General features: G+C 46.7%; 1 protein-coding gene across 4 annotated transcripts in view; it reads left to right on the top strand.

Moving 5' to 3' along the window:
- Positions 1–18963, top strand: part of DMPK (DM1 protein kinase) — a 57517-nt gene that overhangs the window by 20318 nt on the left and 18236 nt on the right. For all 4 annotated transcript variants that reach the window (XM_079985441.1, XM_079985440.1, XM_079985443.1 and 1 more), the window contains exons 2-5: positions 11391–11482; positions 13013–13096; positions 15060–15155; positions 18384–18532. In XM_079985441.1, coding sequence (XP_079841567.1) covers positions 11391–11482; positions 13013–13096; positions 15060–15155; positions 18384–18532 — 421 coding nt within the window. The remainder of the gene's footprint in view (positions 1–11390; positions 11483–13012; positions 13097–15059; positions 15156–18383; positions 18533–18963) is intronic.

Below are 18963 nucleotides of genomic sequence, written 5' to 3'. Positions count from 1 at the left end.
ACAACAACATTGTTGCTTTCTTGTGCTGGGTGCAGGAGGGAACGGGGGAAATGTACTAATATTAAGCCTTGGCCTCGCTGGCTTGCCTTGTGTGGTGTGTTCTCTTGAAGAAGAAAGCCTGCCCTGTTCTCCATCAGCAGCATCTGAAAGCAGACGGGATTGCGAGGAAGCACAGAAAGATGGAGAAAGATACCTCCCCCCCACACACACACTGCAGGCTCTTATTTTCATAGTAGAATCATATAATGATAGAGATGGACGGGACCCCCAAGGGCCATCTAGCCTGACCCCCTGAAATCAGAGGCGTAGGAAGGGGATGAGGGGCGGCGGGCCACCCTGGGTGTCATCACTAAGGGGGCGACATTTGGCACGCTACCTGCCCGTGACTCCCAAGCCTACCCTGAGCCGTCAGTGGGGGGGAGTGACAAAATAAATTCGCACCCGGTTCCACCTGACGTTGCTACGCCTCTGCCTGCAATGCAGGAATTTCAGCTGAAGCCCCCCTGACAGATGGCCACCCAACCTCTGCTTAAAAGCTTTCAAGGAAGTAGAGTCCACAACCTCCAGTGGGGGACAGTTCCACCGTCAAGCAGCTCTTACTGTCTGAAAGTTCTACCTGATTTTTATTCGGAATCTCCTGTCTTGAATCTCTTGGATCTCCGATTCTCCCCTCTGGAGCAGCTTGTTCCACTTCCATGTGGCAGCAATTGGAAGATGGCTATGAGTCTCCTCTTCTCCAGGCTAAACTTGCCCAACTCCTTCAACTGTTCCTCATAAGGCCTGGTTTCCAGACCCTTGATTATCTTGGTTGCCTTCCTCTGCATACCTTCCAGCTTGTCAACATCCTTCCTAAACTGAGGTGCCCAGAACTGGACACAGGACTTCCAACCAACCCACCCCTCCCGCTTTTTATTTTAACCTTCTCATATCTGACTTGTTTTGTTGTTGTGGAGGTCAGATGAGCGGCAGCTGTCAGCTACTTCTTGTCCGAGCAAAGCATTTTGCAAGAGAGCCGCTGTTTAAGATGCCAGTTAAAGCATCTTAAAAAGTAGAGACATCACTTTGCCAACAAAGGTCCGTATAGTTAAAGCTATGGTTTTCCCAGTAGTGATGTATGGAAGTGAGAGCTGGACCATAAAGAAGGCCGATCGCCGAAGAATTGATGCTTTTGAATTCTGGTGCTGGAGGAGACACTTGAGAGTCCCATGGACTGCAAGAAGATCAAACCTCTCCATTCTGAAGGAAATCAGCCCTGAGTGCTCACTGGAAGGACAGATCCTGAAGCTCAGGCTCCAATACTTTGGCCACCTCATGAGAAGAGAAGACTCCCTGGAAAAGACCCTGATGCTGGGAAAGATGGAGGGCACAAGGAGAAGGGGACGACAGAGGACAAGATGGTGGGACAGTGTTCTCGAAGCTACCAGCATGAGTTTGACCAAACTGCGGGAGGCAGTGGAAGACAGGAGTGCCTGGCGTGCTCTGGTCCAGGGGGTCACGAAGAGTCGGACATGACTAAACGACTAAACAACAACAACAACAAAACCTCTTCAAGTTCCCTTTGTATTGTGTGCTCACAGTTATACTATCAGGGCAGTCATACTGTAATTCCTCTTTCGATGTCATGTACACTCTGCAGAAATTTTGAGGTGCCCCCACTACTTCATTTCCAACCAGTGTGTAGCTTCCTGCTGAAATACTTCTCATTCCACAAATGTGTTTTTTTTTGGGGGGGGGAGCAGTGTGGGGCCTGACCCACTTTTGTTGGGCTATTAGTAAGTTGTAGACCTCTTATCCTTTGTAAATTCCCCTGCTCTGTGTTTTTCTTTAAAGCCTTCTAAGCCATTGCCTATGAATACATCTTGTGGCAGGGAGTTCCAGAAGGTAACTGTGCATTGTGGAAAGTAGTCCTTTCTTTTTTCTGGCTTGAATCTATTGCCCGCTTAATATGATGCGAGAGGGAGAAAAACAATGCTCTCTACTACTTTCTCATGAGAAGAGAAGACTCCTTTTCTTCTTCTTCTTCTTCTTCTTCTTCTTCTTCTTCTTCTTCTTCTTCTTCTTCTTTCTTTTTTTGATATTTTATTCATTTACTTATTTATACATACATACTTTCCAAGTTTATACATTTCACTAATTTTATACATTTCACTAATTGTACATTCATTTTGACATTTCCAAACTTGACTTCCACCCCTCCTCTTTCTGCGGTTCCTTAAATTTGTGTTTAATATCTTCTGCATATCCACATTAACTTCATTTGCTCATTTATTTCATCTTAAGTATATACTCTTCTGAAACTGCAGGTTGTTACAAAAATCCTGCCAATGTTTTTACCCATTTATAATTTATCTGTAAATATTCAACAAACCATTTCCATTCAATATATATATATACAGTAGTACCTTGGGTTACATACACTTCAGGTTATATACGCTTCAGGTTACAGACTTCGCTAACGCAGAAATATTACCTTGGGTTAAGAACTTTGCTTCGGGATGAGAACAGAAATCGTGCTCCGGTGGCGCAATGGCAGCAGGAGGCCCCATTAGCTAAAGTTGTGCTTCAGGTTAAGAACAGTTTCAGGTTAAGTACGGACCTGTGGAACGAATTAAGTACTTAACCTGAGGTACCACTGTATATGTATACACACACACACACAAATTCATCTTATAAGCTTCTATCATGTCCCACCCCACCTTGCACACTGAAACATCGTGGGCACACGAATCTCTTTCCTGGTTCAATATCTTGCAAGTCTAGCAGCTGCCAGAGAGCAAATTAACTTCTCCACCCCATGCCACCTGCAACCTGGCTCTAGTCCTGCTCCTTGAACAATGCCTCGAAGGCAAATAAATATATTTACCCAAGCAAATATATTTCACTCCCTCTCGAAAAGCCACTGGAACAGGGCCAGTCTCGGGACGGAGAGGGCCGGGGCGTCAAAAGGGAGCCACTCTCCCCCAGACGCAAACAAGGTCAAGGCCCCCTGTGCCTTTTGAGAGTCCTTCTCGTGCAATATTTCGGCAGGTCCAGAGGGAAGAGAGGAGGAACAGCTGCTCAGGGTGTGAGCCTGACCTTCTCTGCCTCCGCGGCGCAGGGACTGCGAAATCCCCTCTGCTGCTGAATGGCTAAAGATACACAAATGCCTTTGAGCTGGAAGCTGGAAGCAGCCCACCAGGCAGACAGCAGAACAGCAACCACCGCAAGCCAGGAGGCTCAATGCGCCTCTGATGGGTCACCATGTGCAGTTGGGGGAGGTCCATGCGCCACAATTTCTGCAGGTTCAAGAGACGTGATGGGTTGAGCGAGCTCCGGGGGGCTTTAAAAGCGCTGCTATTACAGACGCTTCAGGTTACAGACTCCACTAACCCAGAAATAGTATCTCCCGTTAAGAACTTTGCTTCAGGATGAGAACAGAAATCGTGCAGCAGCGGGAGGCCCCATTAGCTAAAGTGGTGCTTCAGTTTAAGAACAGTTTCAGGTTAAGAACGGACCTCCAGAACAAATTAAGTTCTTAACCCGAGGTACCACTGTACATCTTTCCGGAGGGCGTGCAAGACAGAGCTGTTCCGCCTGGCCTTTGGTTTGGACTCAGTCCCTCCCCTTATGGTTTTGTTTTATGGGCTACTTTTAAAATGAGACTGCATTTTAAATTGCATCTTAACCTGTATTTTAAATTGTTTTTTTCTTTTTTTCCTTTCCCCCCTGTATTTCCCCCCTGTATTTACTGTAATTTTACTGGTGTTAGCCGCCCTGAGCCCAGCTCTAGCTGGGGAGGGTGGGGTATAAATAAAATTATTATTATTATTATTATTATTATTATTATTATTATTATTATTATTATTATTATTACATACCCTCCAATATTTCTCCAATGAAAATAGGGATGTCCCATTCCGTAATTATATTTTTAGTGTTTATAACCCACACATCTTACTGGAATGCACCAGCCACTCTGAGCAGCTTCCGACATATATCAAAACATTAAAAGAAAAAAACTCTTTCCCTATACAGGATTGCCTTCAGACAGCTCGGGAGTCAAATGACTCCATACCCTCCAACGTTTCTCCAATGAAAATGGGGACGTCCTAAGGAAAAGCAGGATCAAATCAGAAACCAGAACGGCTTATCTAAATCAGAAACATCCCTGAAAAATAGGGACACTTGGAGGATCGGCAAAATATTTTGGGAAGTGGTTTTTGTGACCTCTGTGCATTTGGACACCTCTAAAGGACGCAGGTGGCGCTGTGGGTTAAAGCCTCAGCGCCTAGGGCTTGCCGATTGAAAGATCGGCGGTTCGAATCCCTGCGGCGGGGTGCGCTCCCGCTGCTCGGTCCCAGCGCCTGCCAACCTAGCAGTTAGAAAGCACCTCCGGGTGCAAGTAGATAAATAGGGACCGCTTACCAGCGGGAAGGTAAACGGCGTTTCCGTGTGCGGCTCTGGCTCACCAGAGCAGCGATGTCACGCTGGCCACGTGACCCGGAAGTGTCTCCGGACAGCGCTGGCCCCTGGCCTCTTAAGTGAGATGGGCGCACAACCCCAGAGTCTGTCAAGACTGGCCCGTACGGGCAGGGGTACCTTTACCTTTACCTTTAAAGATGCCGTAACCAAATGATGTGGTTCCTGAGATCAAGGAGCAGGTTTTTGTCAGTTTTGGGGTACGATGGGGTGCAATTTTGAATCGACAGCAGACGAAACCTTCTAAAAATGCCCTGAGCAATGCTGGGTACAAGGTTGTAATGATACACACCCGAGAGAGAAATGTCTCCATCGATAGCTAAAAGGTAAAGGTACAGGGACCCCTGACCATTAGGTCCAGTCGTGACCGACTCTGGGGTTGCGGCGCTCATCTCGCTTTACTTGTTTTACTTTACTGGCGGAGCAGGGACCTCACCCCGTCACCGGGATTCGAACCGCCGACCTTCTGATCGGCAAGTTCTAGGCTCTGTGGTTTAACCCACAGCGCCACCCACGTCCCTATCCATCAATAGCTACGAGTCACAAAAACTCAAAGTGGAACCTTCAGCTTCAGAGACAGTCTATCTTTGAATCCTGGGTTCTGGGGAGCGAGGAACGCATGCAGGTGGTTCTTGCCTTCCTGCTCTGTTTCTGCGCCTTCCCCAGAAGTATTTTATGGAGAGCAGAATCTTAGATTAGATGGGACTCTCTGGTCTGACCCTATAAGGCTCCTTTTTTTAAAAAAAATAATATTTATTAAGATTTCAATAGGAAAAAAGATACAAAGATAATAAAAACAAAAAACAAAAAAATACAAATTACAAAAAGAATAAAAACAGTTAAAAATAAGTCCCTCTTTCTATATCTTACAATTCATTTACTTATTTTCATGACTTCCTCACCCCTCCCTTTTTTGTATTCCAGTTCACATAGTTAATTCAGCAAATCCTTACCCTCTTTGTTTTATCTTAGTTCTTTATCTTCACATATTATAACTTTATATTTTCATCTAATATCAATCCATTTTTACATATTCCTATTTAACCTTATTGCTAAAACCACTTCATTTCATTCCAACATCATTTTAACATTCATTAATTTTACAATGTTTCTGTAAATAATCCTTAAATTTCTTCCAGTCTTCTTCCACCAACTCTTCTCCCTGGTCTCGGATTCTGCCAGTCATTTCTGCCAATTCCATATAGTCCATTACTTTCATCTGCCATTCTTCCAAGGTGGGTAGGTCTTGTGTCCCTATAAGGCTCCTTTTGCCCCGATTCCTGCCCTTCTGGCTGCCTTGGCAGAGGGGTAGGGTTGCCAATGTCACACACACACTCTCCTTTTCTGCCTTGGCAGTAGTAGGAGGTGCGCAGAAAATCTGCTGGTGATTATGCTTTCCCCATCATTTCTCCCAGCTGAAAACAAACAGCCCCAGATTGTCTGCATGTTGGGTCATTGTCAAAGCCGATGGAGCATTAATTCATTTTTTTTTTAATGTGGCAAACACAGGGATCAAAGATGCCCTTTGTGCTTGCATGAGAGTGGCGGAAAATCTGTGAGAGAGGGCCTCTCCACACTGGTTTTTTTGTTTTTATTTTGGGTGTAATTCTGAAGCATGTTTTTAATGCAGTTACTGCTGCTATCATGGTAGACATTATGGATTGTTGTTGTTATTATTATTTACAGTGGTACCTTGGGTTACATACGCTTCAGGTTACATATGCTTCAGGTTACAGACTCCGCTAACCCAGAAATAGTGCTTCAGGTTAAGCACTTTGCTTCAGGATGAGAACAGAAATTGTGCTCTGGCGACGCGTCAGCAGCGGGAGGCCCCATTAGCTAAAGTGGTGCTTCAGGTTAAGAACAGTTTCAGGTTAAGTACAAATCTCCAGAACGAATTAAGTACTTAACCTGAGGTACCACTGTATTGCATTTATATGCCGCCCTATACCCCGTGGTCTCAGCATATGTTGTTCTGCCGTTGTACCCCAGTGCTGCCACACATTTAGCAAGAGGACCCCTAAGGTAAAGGACCCCTGGATGGTTGTCCAGCCAAAGGCGACTATGGGGTTGCGGCGCTCATCTCGCATTCAGGCCGAGGGAACCGGTGTTTGTCCACAGACAGCTTTCTGGGGCATGTGGTCAACATGACTAAACCACTTCTGGCCCAATGGGACACATGACGGAAAGCAGAGTGCACGGAAACTCCGTTTACCTTCCCGCCGGAGTGGTACCTATTTATCTACTTGCACTGGTGTGCTTTCGAACTGCTAGGTTGGCAGGAGCTGGGACAGAGCAATGGGAGCTCACCCCGTTGCAGGGATTCGAACCGCTGACCTTCTGACCGGCAAGCCCAGGAGGCTCGGTGGTTAAGACCACAGCGCCACCCGCGTCTCTGTGGAGGACTGCTATTCCTCTTCCAGAGCAACGATTCCCAAAGCCCCCTGGAAAGAGGGATGGTTTGTTAAACTGCTCTTGGAATAGGGGTGTCTGTTAACAACTCTGAGCACCCTTAACACACTACAGCTCCCAGTATATTTTTTGGGGGGGAATCCATCGCTGTTTAAAGTGGCATCGCAGCACCCTAAGAAGGATGAAAAGACGCCATTTTGGCTGGTTCCTTTACCTTTAGGGACGTGGGTGGCGCTGTGGGTTAAACCACAGAGCCTAGGATTTGCCGATCAGAAGGTCAGCAGTTCGAATCCCCGCGACGGGGTGAGCTTCCGTTGCTCGGTCCCTGCTCCTGCCAACCTAGCAGTTCGAAAGCACACCAGTGCAAGTAGATAAATAGGTACCGCTCTGGCGGGAAGGTAAACGGCGTTTCCGTGCGCTGCTCTGGTTCGCCAGAAGCGGCTTGGTCATGCTGGCCACATGACCTGGAAGCTGTACGCCGGCTCCCTCGGCCAATAAAACGAGACGAGTGCCGCAACCCCAGAGTCGTCCGCGACTGGACCTAACGGTCAGGCTCTTTTTAGGGCGTGTGACGATCGGGCGAACCAAGCATGCCATGCTTTCCCTCCTGCCTCTTCCCCCGAGTCTTTTGCAATCTCCTCCCCAAACAAACCCCATTCCATCCTCCTGGGTCACATCCTTGAGCTATTTATAAGCTGTTTCTCTCTCTCTCTCCCTCCCCGCCTTGAGACTTCCAGCTGTCGCTCTGCCAAGGCGGCGGCGATTGCATCTCTCTCTGAGCATCTCTTTGCTTCATCTTTCCGTCGCCATGTGAGGAAATCGCTTTCGAGATCCTCAGGGGTTATCTGTTTCCCCAAACACCTAATCTCTGAGACGTCGTTGCCGCCGGCGGTTGAGTCACCCGGTTGACGCCAAGTGCTGAGGTCACCTGACCCCCCTCGCCGGGTCACGTGACCTCCCCACCCCACCAGTTGGCCGCACAGTTTATTTTAAGGCATGCGCTCAGGCCTCTGGTGGTGCACAGGGCCTTCTCTGAGAAACCTCTGAGTCATGCTACCCCTGCCCAGAGTTGGCATTGCTGTATAAGGGAAGCTCTGGCCCACTATTAATAAGACCGAGGCCAACGCCTAGGCGGTCCGGAGGCCATAGCAGGTGGGCTCGAAAATGCCACATTATTTCCCCGCTTCTTGCTCATCCGAAAGACCATCTGCCAGAGGGTAGATAAGGCACAAAAATAAACGTGAGCGCATCTGCCTGCGTTATGCGGGGTTGATGAGCCTCTGCCAACCTGGTGCCGTCCATATTTTATTTTATTTTTGGATGACAACGCCCACAGAACCAGACTTTCCTAAAGGAATGGAAGAAGTTTTTGACCAGAAAGCAGTTGTAATCCATTGACATCGCTCGTAGGGTTAAAATAAGTTTCGTAAGGAGTAATTTATAAATTATTGCGAGGAGAATTAAGAATAGATGTATCGGAAATGTGAGTTTGTAGCAGTAACTATAGTAACAAAATGCATAATTAGAAAGGCTTTAGAAAAACATCGGTTGAGGTTGAAGGAAGTCTCAGGTGGTGATAGCCAAAAAATTCAAAATGATGCTTAAAAGGATGTTATGCTGGAAAATATGTGTAAAATCAAATAGAAATTATTTATTAGACAGTGCCCATCCGACCTCGGCCAGGGTGCTAGGTTTATTTTATTTTTGTTTATTGTGTTTATAGCTCACTTTTTTCTCCAAGGAGCTCAAGGTGGTGTGGGGGGGAGTGTTTCCCACCTCCTCATTTTCTCCCCACAACAACCCTGTGAGGTAGGATAGGCAAAGAGATGCAAGGTCCAAAGTCTCGTCCAGCGAGCTTCATGACCGAGTGGAGGGAGCCAAACCCTGGTCTCCCAGATCGTAGTGTGATGCTCCAACCACTACACCCATGGCTCTCTCTTCCTCCAATTATTTTTTTATTTGCATTTTCAAATAGAATCATAGAATCATAGAGTTGGAAGAGACCACAAGGGCCATCGAGTCCAACCCCCTGCCAAGCAGGAAACACCATCAGAGCACTCCTGACATATGGTTGTCAAGCCTCTGCTTCAAGACCTCCAAAGAAGGAGACTCCACCACACTTCTTGGCAGCAAATTCCACTGTCAAACAGCTCTTACTGTCAGGAAGTTCTTCCTAATGTTTAGGTGGAATCTTCTTTCTTGTAGTTTGGAGCCATTGCTCCGTGTCCGCTTCTCTGGAGCAGCAGAAAACAACCTTTCTCCCTCCTCTATGTGACATCCTTTTATATATTTGAACATGGCTATCATATCCCCCCTTAACCTCCTCTTCTCCAGGCTAAACCTGCCCAGCTCCCTTAGCCGTTCCTCACAAGGCATCGTTTCCAGGCCTTTGACCATTTTGGTTGCCCTCCTCTGGACACGTTCCAGTTTGTCAGTGTCCTTCTTGAACTGTGGTGCCCAGAACTGTGAGGTCTGACCAGAGCAGAATACAGTGGCACTATTACTTCCCTTGATCTAGATGCTATACTCCTATTGATGCAGCCCAATAGCTGTTGATCTAAATCCTCTGGCTTTTCAGCAGCTGTGCCACACAGAGCCGGCCCTATTGTTAGGCAAAGTGAGGCAGGGGGAGAGGCAGAAGGAAGGAGAGGGGTGGCAAAGTGTGGATGTGAGCCATTATTATTATTATTATTATTATTAATTATTTTTTTATTAAGTACAAATTAGAAAACATACATATTTACAACAAAAGAAAATACAAAAGAAAGAAAAGAAAATACATATAACCAAGGAAAAAAATTAGAGAATACTTTGTCTCTTTTCATATTTACAGTTATTTATACCTCTATAAAATGCTATTCACAATAAAGGAGTGAAATGATAGGTAAGATATCAGAAAAAAGAACAAAGAACAAATAAAGAAGTAAAAGAAAAAGATAAGTATTCACTATACATAGCCGTTTCCCATCTATATTTATATTCAATTGTATAATTTCATCTTGTCCTTATCTACCTTAAATAAAGTGTTGTTTTTTTAAAAAGACTTCCACCGTTTGCCTCACACGTTTTTAATCATCCGTTCGTCAGGTCCTCTGTTCTTCATATTTTCCCTTTGGCTTTCCTTAATGTCTCATTTTGTATTTTTTATATTACGCACAAGATTATTCTAAACACAACCATTATTATTATTAATTAGATTTATATGCTGCCCTTCATCAAAAGATCTCAGGGTGTTTCACAAGATAAAAACACAAGATAAAAGCACACATAAATAGTTAAAACAGAAACAATGAAACAATAACCTCCCTCACCCCCCAAAAAAACAAATTTTAAAGGCTGTAGAATATTAATCAGCCAAAGGTCTTGTTGAAGAAGAACGTTTTTGCCTGGCGCCTAAAGAAATGTAAAGAAGATTTGAAATTTTGAAATGTAGAATTGAAATTTACAGACTGTTCTCTTTTGAAAGAAAACTCTATGAAAATTACACGAGTATAGATAGCAAAAATGTATAAAACCGGGTCAAACAAATGTTGGAGATGTAAAGAAAAAGAAGGGACTTTTTATCATATGTGGTGGGAATGTAGAGAAGTTAAAAAAAGTTGGGAAATGATATACAATGAATTGAAAAAAATGTTTAAAATGACATTTGTAAAAAAAGCCAGAAGTGGTTTTGTTAGGGATTGTAGGACAAGACCTGCCAAGAAAAACAAAGAATCTATTTATGTTTGCTACGACAGCAGCAAGAGTCTTGATAGCAGAAGGATGGAAGAATGAGGAAATCGCAATGAAAGAACAGTGGCAAGAAAAATTGATGAGCAGAGCTGACTAAATTGACATACAAACTGTGTGATAAGGACAACTGTGACTTTAAGGAAGAATGGGAACTTTTTCAAATTATCTAAAAAATCCAACAAAATGAACTGGCCTCCTTGGCAGGTTTTGAATAAACATCCACAAATTTATTGGTCGATTATATGATAGATAAGGCAAGGCTATGTATAATTTTATAACATGCAGAGAATAATATGTGCAGAGAAATCAGAGGGAGGAGCTGCAGGAAATCCCTTTTTTTTGGGGGGGAGGGAGGGATGGAAGGGGGGACGGGGGAAAATAATGTATGTGCTTATATGGTCTGATAATTTGTTATGTTGAAATTGCTTAATTATTATTTTTTAAAAAAAAGAAATGTAATGAAGGCACCAGGCGAGACTCCCTGGGGAGAGCATTCCACAGACCGGGAGCCACCACAGAAAAGGCCCTGTTATTCTTTTGCCACCCTCTGGACCTCACACAGAGAAGGCACACAAAGAAGGGCCTCAGATCATAGAATTGTAGAGTTGGCAGGTATCCCAAGGGTCATCTAGTCTAACCCCCTGCAATGCAGGTGTCTTGGCTAAAGCAGATGGCCATCCAGCCTCTCCTTTAAAACCCTCCTAGCTGCCCTGCTGCCCTTCTGGGTTTCTCTTCTTTCCCCTCCCTGCCCCCCCCCCGAAAAATAATTTGCTTTTCTGTCCCACCAGCGGAGCCAGTCACCTCCAGGCTGAAAGCGCTGCGGCTGCAACGGGACGATTTCGAGATCCTCAAAGTGATTGGACGGGGAGCCTTCAGCGAGGTGAGAAAGGCTGGGTTTTTTTTGGGGGGGGGCTCTCTCTGCTACCAGGTGCCCTCGGTACCAGACGGCCAGCGGGGCAAACTTTTCAGTAGTCCAATAGAAAACAACGCTGAAATATCAGTCCCTTTCTGGTGACCGTAGGGCAGCCTTGACCAACCTGGTGCCCTGCAGATATAATAATAATTTATTATTTATACCCCGCCCATCTGGCTGAGTTTCCCCAGCCACTCTGGGCGGCTCCCAATCAAGTGTTAAAAACAGTGTGGCATTAAATATTAAAAACTTCCCTGAACCCTGAACCTTAAAGATAGGATAGCTGTTTATTTCCTTCACACCTGAAGGGAGGGTGTTCCACAGGGTGGGCGCCACCACCGAGAAGGCCCTCTGTCTGGTTCGCTGTAACTTGGCTTCTCGCAATGAGGAAACCGCCAGAAGGCCCTCGATGCTGGACCTCAGTGTCCCGGCTGAACGATGGGGGTGGAGACGCTCCTTCAGGGATACAGGACCGAGGCCATTTAGGGCTTTCAAGGTCAGCACCAACACTTTGAATTGTGCTTGGAAACTTACTGGGAGCCAATGCAGATCTCTCAGGACTGGTGTTATGTGGTCCCGGCAGCCACTCCCAGTCCCCAGTCTAGCTGCCGCATTCTAGATTGATTGCAGTTTCTGGGTTGCCTTCAAAGGAAACCCCACTTAGAGTGCATTGCAGTAGTCCAAGCGGGAGATAACTAGAGCATGCACCACTCTGGCGAGACAGTCTGCGGGCAGGGAGGGTCTTAGCCTGAGTACTATAACTCCCATCAGCCAGCCTGGCTAAGGCTGACTTGGGGCAAAGTTCCGGCAGAGACGGCTCCTCACTGCGCTACAATTCCCAGAGCGGTTTAACAATCCGTCCCTCTTCATGCATCACCTTGGGAACTGTAGCTCTGCAAAGGGAATAGAGGCCCCTTGACAGCGCTCTCCACCCTCGGCAAACTAAAGCTCCCATAATTCTTTGGGGGAAGCCACGACTGTTTTTGAGTGGTTTCCCCAGATGGGCTGCATATAAATAAAATAATAATACAGTGGTACCTCAGGTTACATACGCTTCAGGTTACAGACTCCACTAACCCAGAAATAGTGCTTCAAGTTAAGAACTTTGCTTCAGGATAAGAACAGAAATTGTGCTCCGGCAGCAGGAGGCCCCATTAGCTAAAGTGGTGCTTCAGGTTAAGAACAGTTTCAGGTTAAGAACGGACCTCCAGAACAAATTAAGTACTTAACCCGAGGTACCACTGTATAGCAGGCATCCCCAAATTCGGCCCTCCATCTGTTTTGGGACTACAGTTCCCATCATCCCTGACCACTGGTCCTGTTTAAAAAAAAAGAATGGACCTCCGGAACGAATTAAGTACTTAACCCGAGGTACCACTGTAATAATGATGATGATGATGATGATGATGATGATGCATGGTGCAACTGTGGGATGTGTGTGTCAGTCCAGCCCCTTCTTCAACACACAGACTCCCACCCCCTATTTTACCTGCACAGGTAGCGGTCGTGAAGCTGAAGAGGACATCCCAGGTGTACGCCATGAAGATAATGAATAAATGGGACATGTTGAAGCGGGTCGAGGTGGGTATGGCAAGGTGTGCCCTCAAGGCCCTGCGGGTGGTTTGGCTTTTATAGGTCAACACCAGCTCTTTGGATGGTACCCAAAAAGAGTGGGATTCTCAGGTGACTTGTCATGGACTGGTTGGACACAAAGGAATGGTGAGAGGAACCAGTTGGGGAACCACCAAGGAAGAAGGCACAGAGCCAGGAGAGTAGTGGTGGGACGACAATGAGCGGTCAGAGAGAGAAGAGGGAGCAGACTGGGAGAAGGTGGTGCAGGAAGCTGAAGAGGTAACAGGGCTTAGTGAGCAGGGAGAGTCTGGGGCAGAGAGCAGTCCAGAATCAGAGGCAGAAGTGGAGGCCAAGAGGCAGAGATGAGTCTGGCTGGGGAAGAGTCATGGGTGTCTCCCTCTCCTCCTGCAACCAGCTTCCTGCCTTTACTCACAGAACCAGAAGAGAGATAGAAAGGGTGGAGGGGAAGTTGACTGCATGTAGACACAGTCTCTGATTGCTTGGGGAAACCCTGCAGAGGAGGCGATTTATGCAAGCGGCCAAAATTGTGGAAACCTTTTAGGAAAAGTGTATTTCCGAGGTTTGATGGCTCGTAACACCCGATTGGCTCTCTAAACACTCACTCCCATTGGCTACATTCAGATGAAGGAAAGCTACTGCATATCAACCTAAGCAAGTTGTGCTTCCTTTTTCTGGTTATTTGGCTATGTTGTTGTTTAGTCGTGTCCGACTCTTTGTGACCCCCTGGACCAGAGCACGCCAGGCACTCCTGTCTTCCACTGCCTCCCGCAGTTTGGTCAAACTCATGTTCGTAGCTTCGAGAACACTGTCCCACCATCTCGTCCTCTGTCGTCCCCTTCTCCTTGTGCCCTCCATCTTTCCCAACATCAGGGTCTTTTCCAGGGAGTCTTCTCTTCTCATGAGGTGGCCAAAGTATTGGAGCCTCAGTTTCACAATCTGTCCTTCCAGTGAGCACTCAGGGCTGATTTCCTTCAGAATGGAGAGGTTTGATCTTCTTGCTGTCCATGGGACTCTCAAGAGTCTCCTCCAGCACCAGAATTCAAAAGCATCAATTCTTCGGTGATCAGCCTTCTTTATGGTCCAGCTCTCACTTCCATACATCATGTATTTGGCTATAACTTTTGATAGAATACAGATAATTGAACAAACTTTGTTGCATTACATTCTTCATTAAATTATCCTTCCATTGATATATAATGTTATGATATTACTCCAATAAAAAAATGGTGTTATGAGCCATCAAACCGCAGAAAGACACTTTTCCCAATTTCAGCAGCTGTGGAAGGCAGGACTTTCAGTCTCGGACACTGATCCATAGGGCAAGACCTACTGTGAATGAGCCGCTATGCTCTTTAGGCGTGACCCTCCGACCAAGTCAGTGCAGATCATGTTCTTGCCAGTAAGGAGTTAACTCCGACTTGCACAGTGTGATTTACTGCTGGTTTGCTCCTGGCCTGACCCACAGAAGTGCAGCACTTTCACAGCAGGGATTATTTCAGTTCACATAGGGGTGTCGTTTTATAAACCACAGAGCCTAGGGCTTGCCGATCAGAAGGTCGGCGGTTCAAATCCCCGTGACGGGGTGAGCTCCCGTTGCTCGGTCCCTGCTCCTGCCAACCTAGCAGTTCGAAAGCATGTCAAAGTGCAAGTAGATAAATAGCTACCGCTCCGGCGGGAAGGTAAATAGCGTTTCCGTGCGCTGCTCTAGTTTGCCAGAAGCAGCTTAGTCATGCTGGCCACATGACCCAGAAGCTGTACACCGGCTCCCTCAGCCAATAAAACGAGATGAGTGCCACAACCCCAGAGTCGGCCACGACTGGACCTAATGGTCAGGGGTCCTTTACCTTTACCTATGCTTAGCTACCCAAAGAAGATCTGAAATTAGATGGTATAACAAATAATTGTGAACTGAATTGAGAAAATAAATTGATTTTGCTGCTGCGCCCATCAGGTTTCCTGCTTCCGAGAGGAGCGGGACGTGTTGGTCAACGGAGACAAGCGCTGGATTACGCAGCTGCACTTTGCTTTCCAAGACGAGAATTACCTGGTGAGTCATCATCATCGTTTATCTGTAGGCCGGCTTTCCATGGATAAAGCCACACTCAGGGCTGCTTACAAAAATACACCATAAGCAGTACATAAAAATGTTTTGAAACATGCATGAACAAAATTAAGCGCCGTATTTTTTGCTCTATAAGACGCACCCGACCATAAGGTGCACCTAGTTTTATAGGAGGAGAACAAGAAAAAAAATATTCTCTCCCTCCCTGTGGCAGCGCCCCTTCAGCGAAGCGGCAGGAGAAGCGGAGCCCCTTCCATTTCTCCTCCCACTTCGCTGAAGGGGCGCTGCGCAGAGAGGGAAAACTGTGCAGTGCCTCTCCAGCGGAGCGAAGCCAGGGGAGCAAGAGGGGGTGTTTTTCATCGTCTGGAACGGATCAATGCATTTCCCATTACTTTCAATGGGAAAGTCCGCTTCAGGTTAAGAACGCTTCAGGTTAAGAACGGACTTCCAGAACCAATTAAGTACTTAACCTGAGGTACCACTGTATTGGCAAAACAAATAACCCAAAGCAATACCCCACCCCAATAGCCTCTAGGCATCCTGAGCCCCAAACTGGCAAAAGATTCTTCCATTGCAGGGAGTTGGTCTAGATCAGTGTTTCCCAACCTTGTGCCTCCAGCTGTTTTTGGACTACAATTCCCATCATCCCTTGCCACTGGTCTTGCTAGTCAGGGATGATGGGAGTTGTAGTTCAAAAACAGCTGGAGGCACAAGGTTGGCAAACACTGGTCTAGATGATCCCTGTGGTCCCCTCCAAGTCTATGTTTCTATGACTCACGACCAAAACATTCCCTTATGCAGCCTCATCTTTTGTAGCTGGAGTCAGTCCGCTAGTCTGTCAGTCAGCCAGTGAGCGCTCCGCCCTCCCCAGTCAGGTGGGAAGAGGCTAGCAAATCAGGGAGTGGGTCTTGCACAACTCACAGCCAATATGGGGCTGCTGAGTATGACATAAGAACCGAAGGAGACGCAGTGGAGATCCATTTGGCCCAGTGCTCTGTCTCTGACAGTGGGCAGCCGGGACTCCTATGGAAGATCACTGGCAGGACACGGGAGCCAGGGCTCAGCCCCGGAATCCAGTTTCTCAACGAGGAAGTCAGGACAGAAGCAACAAAAGGAAGGGGAGATCTGGACATGTGTTCCTTTCTTTCCTCACTGGATTATGTCCAGCCCACACGGGTCTGGAATTAAGAGCCTCCGCTTCAAAAGGCAAGCCGTCCTCCAATTTCGAAACAAAGCGCTGATGTTTGCCATCCCTTCTAGTTTGCTCCAGATCCGGCGGTATTCTGCCCCCAAATGACCACCATCGACAGATTTGTTCTCTCTGGAGTTTAGCCTTTTAGGGTGTTTGTGGGCATGCGAGTTAGCAGGGAGTCTGCACTTTGTGGTTTGGGGAGTCGAGACGTTTTGTTTTTTTAATTCGGAGGGGAAAGGGAGGAGTGGTGATAGATGGCCCCTGTGGCGGCTACATCGCTTTTGCCGTGAGCTGTGAGACAAAGAAGCTTTTGCAGACTGAAGGCTCATCAAATGCATCAGCTTATCCTCACGATGGCCAACCTGATGCCCCATATAGGAAACCCACAAGGAATAATAATAATAATAATAATAATAATAATAATAATGATGATGATTTATTATTTATACCCTGCCCATCTGGCTGGGCTTCCCCAGCCACTGTGGGTGGCTTTCAACAAAATACAGTGGTGCCTCGCAAGACGAAATTAATCCGTTCCGCGATTCTCTTCGTCTAGCGGTTTTTTCGTCTTGCGAAGCAAGCCCATTGACAGCTTAGCGGATTAGCGCTATTAGCGGTTTAGCGGCTTTTAGCGGATCAGCTGATAAGCGGCTTAGGGCTTAGGAAAAGGGGGGAAAACCCCGCAGGAACTCGCAAGACATTTTCGTCTTGCGAAGCAAGCCCATAGGGAAATTCGTTTTGCGAAGCGCCTCCAAAACGGAAAACCCTTTCGTCTAGCGGGTTTTCCGTCTTGCGAGGCGTTCGTCTTGCGGGGCACCACTGTATTAAAATACAGTAATGCATCAAACATTAAAAGCTTCCCTAAACAGGGCTGCCTTCAGATGTTTTCTAAAAGTCTGGTAGTTTTTAATTTTCTTGACATCTGAAGGGAGGGCGTTCCACAAAGCGGGTGCCACTACCCAGAAGGCCCTCTGCCTGGTTCCCTGTAACTTGGCTTCTCGCAGTGAGGGAACCGCCAGAAGGAAAACCTGAGCACAACAGCCCTCTCCTCGGAAAATTGTATTCAGAGGCATATTTTGCCCCCCTCGGTGGAGGCAGTACATAGTTTCAGTTTAGTAAAACTGTAGCCCTGAACTTTCAGGACACAAAGGCTAAACAGAGAGCGGCGTATTCTACAAATGAAGAACAGAGCCCTTCAAATTCGCGCGGCGGCCTTCGCTAAGTCAGTATACCTCAGCTTCTCCATCTGCAATATGGGGATAATAATAATAATAATACTATCTTGCCTTGTAGGGTTGTTTTAAGACAGCTGGGAAAAATATTAGTAAATAAAATAAAATAAAAATAATAACTAGGGTTGGGCAGAACTTATTTACTGACTCCAGGTGTGGGCATCAGTTTGACACAGAGTGTAAGCACCAGCCCTCTCGCCAGAGTTTTTTCGGGCTTCATAGAATCATAGAGCTGGAAGGGACCCTGAGGCTCATATAGTCCACCCCCTACAATGCAGGAATATGCAGCTTCCCCATACAGGGATCGAACCTGCAACCTTGGCGTTATCAGCACCACACTCTAACCAACTGAGCAATCCTGAGATTTGAAACCCTGGACTCAACTACATTAGTAAAAAAATAAAACGTTATAAATGCGTTATTACACCATGACACCAGATGGCGCTGTAGAGCTAAGATAGGAACTCTATGAAATTTTCCATTGTGGGCTTTAAAACGTGTGTTTTTCCGTCAGAGCATTTTTTTATAACTTTGTAGATGCAGCCTCTGTCTCTGGTTGTGGCAGCTTGTGGGGGGATTTTGAGTTTTCGGGGCCCCAAACAGCAGTTGGCGTTGCGATAAACGATACCCCAGTCTTTGCCATCCTGGTGCCCTCTGGCTGTTTTGGACTACAATTCCCATCAGCCAGAGCTTGTCAGGTTGGAAAACACTGGTCTATGAGAACACGGCTGCCTAAAAAGGAGGAACTGGTGCTGTTTCTGAACCTTTCTCAACTCCATCCATCTGTAGTATCTGGTGATGGACTACTATGTTGGGGGAGACCTCTTGACGCTGCTGAGCAAATTTGGGGACCGCATCCCAATGGAGATGGCTCGCTTCTACCTGGCCGAGATGGTGATGGCCATAGACTCAATACACCGGATAGGTTACGTACACAGGTAGGTGGAGCAGGCAGGTGGGGGTCTCGTGGGGGGAAGGGCCAAGAAAGAGCACTCTAGGCTAGGCCCGATGAAACTCCGGCCCAGGGTCTGAATGTGGCCCCCTAGCCCTCTTTATGTGGCCCTCAGGACTCTCCCTAGGCCTCACCGTAACCAGTTCAGCTTTGCACCCAGAAAGCTTTTGACTGGCTAGACTGGCGTTTGCCAAAGTGGACGATACCATCCCCTGGGGGGGGGGGGCTGGAACGATCCAGGGGGCAGTCGTAGTCTCAGGTGCAATTGGGGGGGGGCATTGAATAAAAATAAGGAGGCAGTGGAAACATAAAGGAAGAAAAGGAGAGAGGAAAAAATTGTGAAATATACTCAGAGTCGCAAAGTGATTTCATGCTCTTTATTCAGCTCATAGTGGTGAGGAGGAATGAATGAAAGCC

The sequence above is a fragment of the Podarcis cretensis genome, assembly GCF_951804945.1.
Source record: "Podarcis cretensis genome assembly, chromosome: 8".
NCBI classification, from domain to species: Eukaryota; Metazoa; Chordata; class Lepidosauria; order Squamata; family Lacertidae; genus Podarcis; species Podarcis cretensis.
Note: the sequence above shows the minus strand (reverse complement) of the source record. Positions and strands in the feature narration are given on the sequence as shown.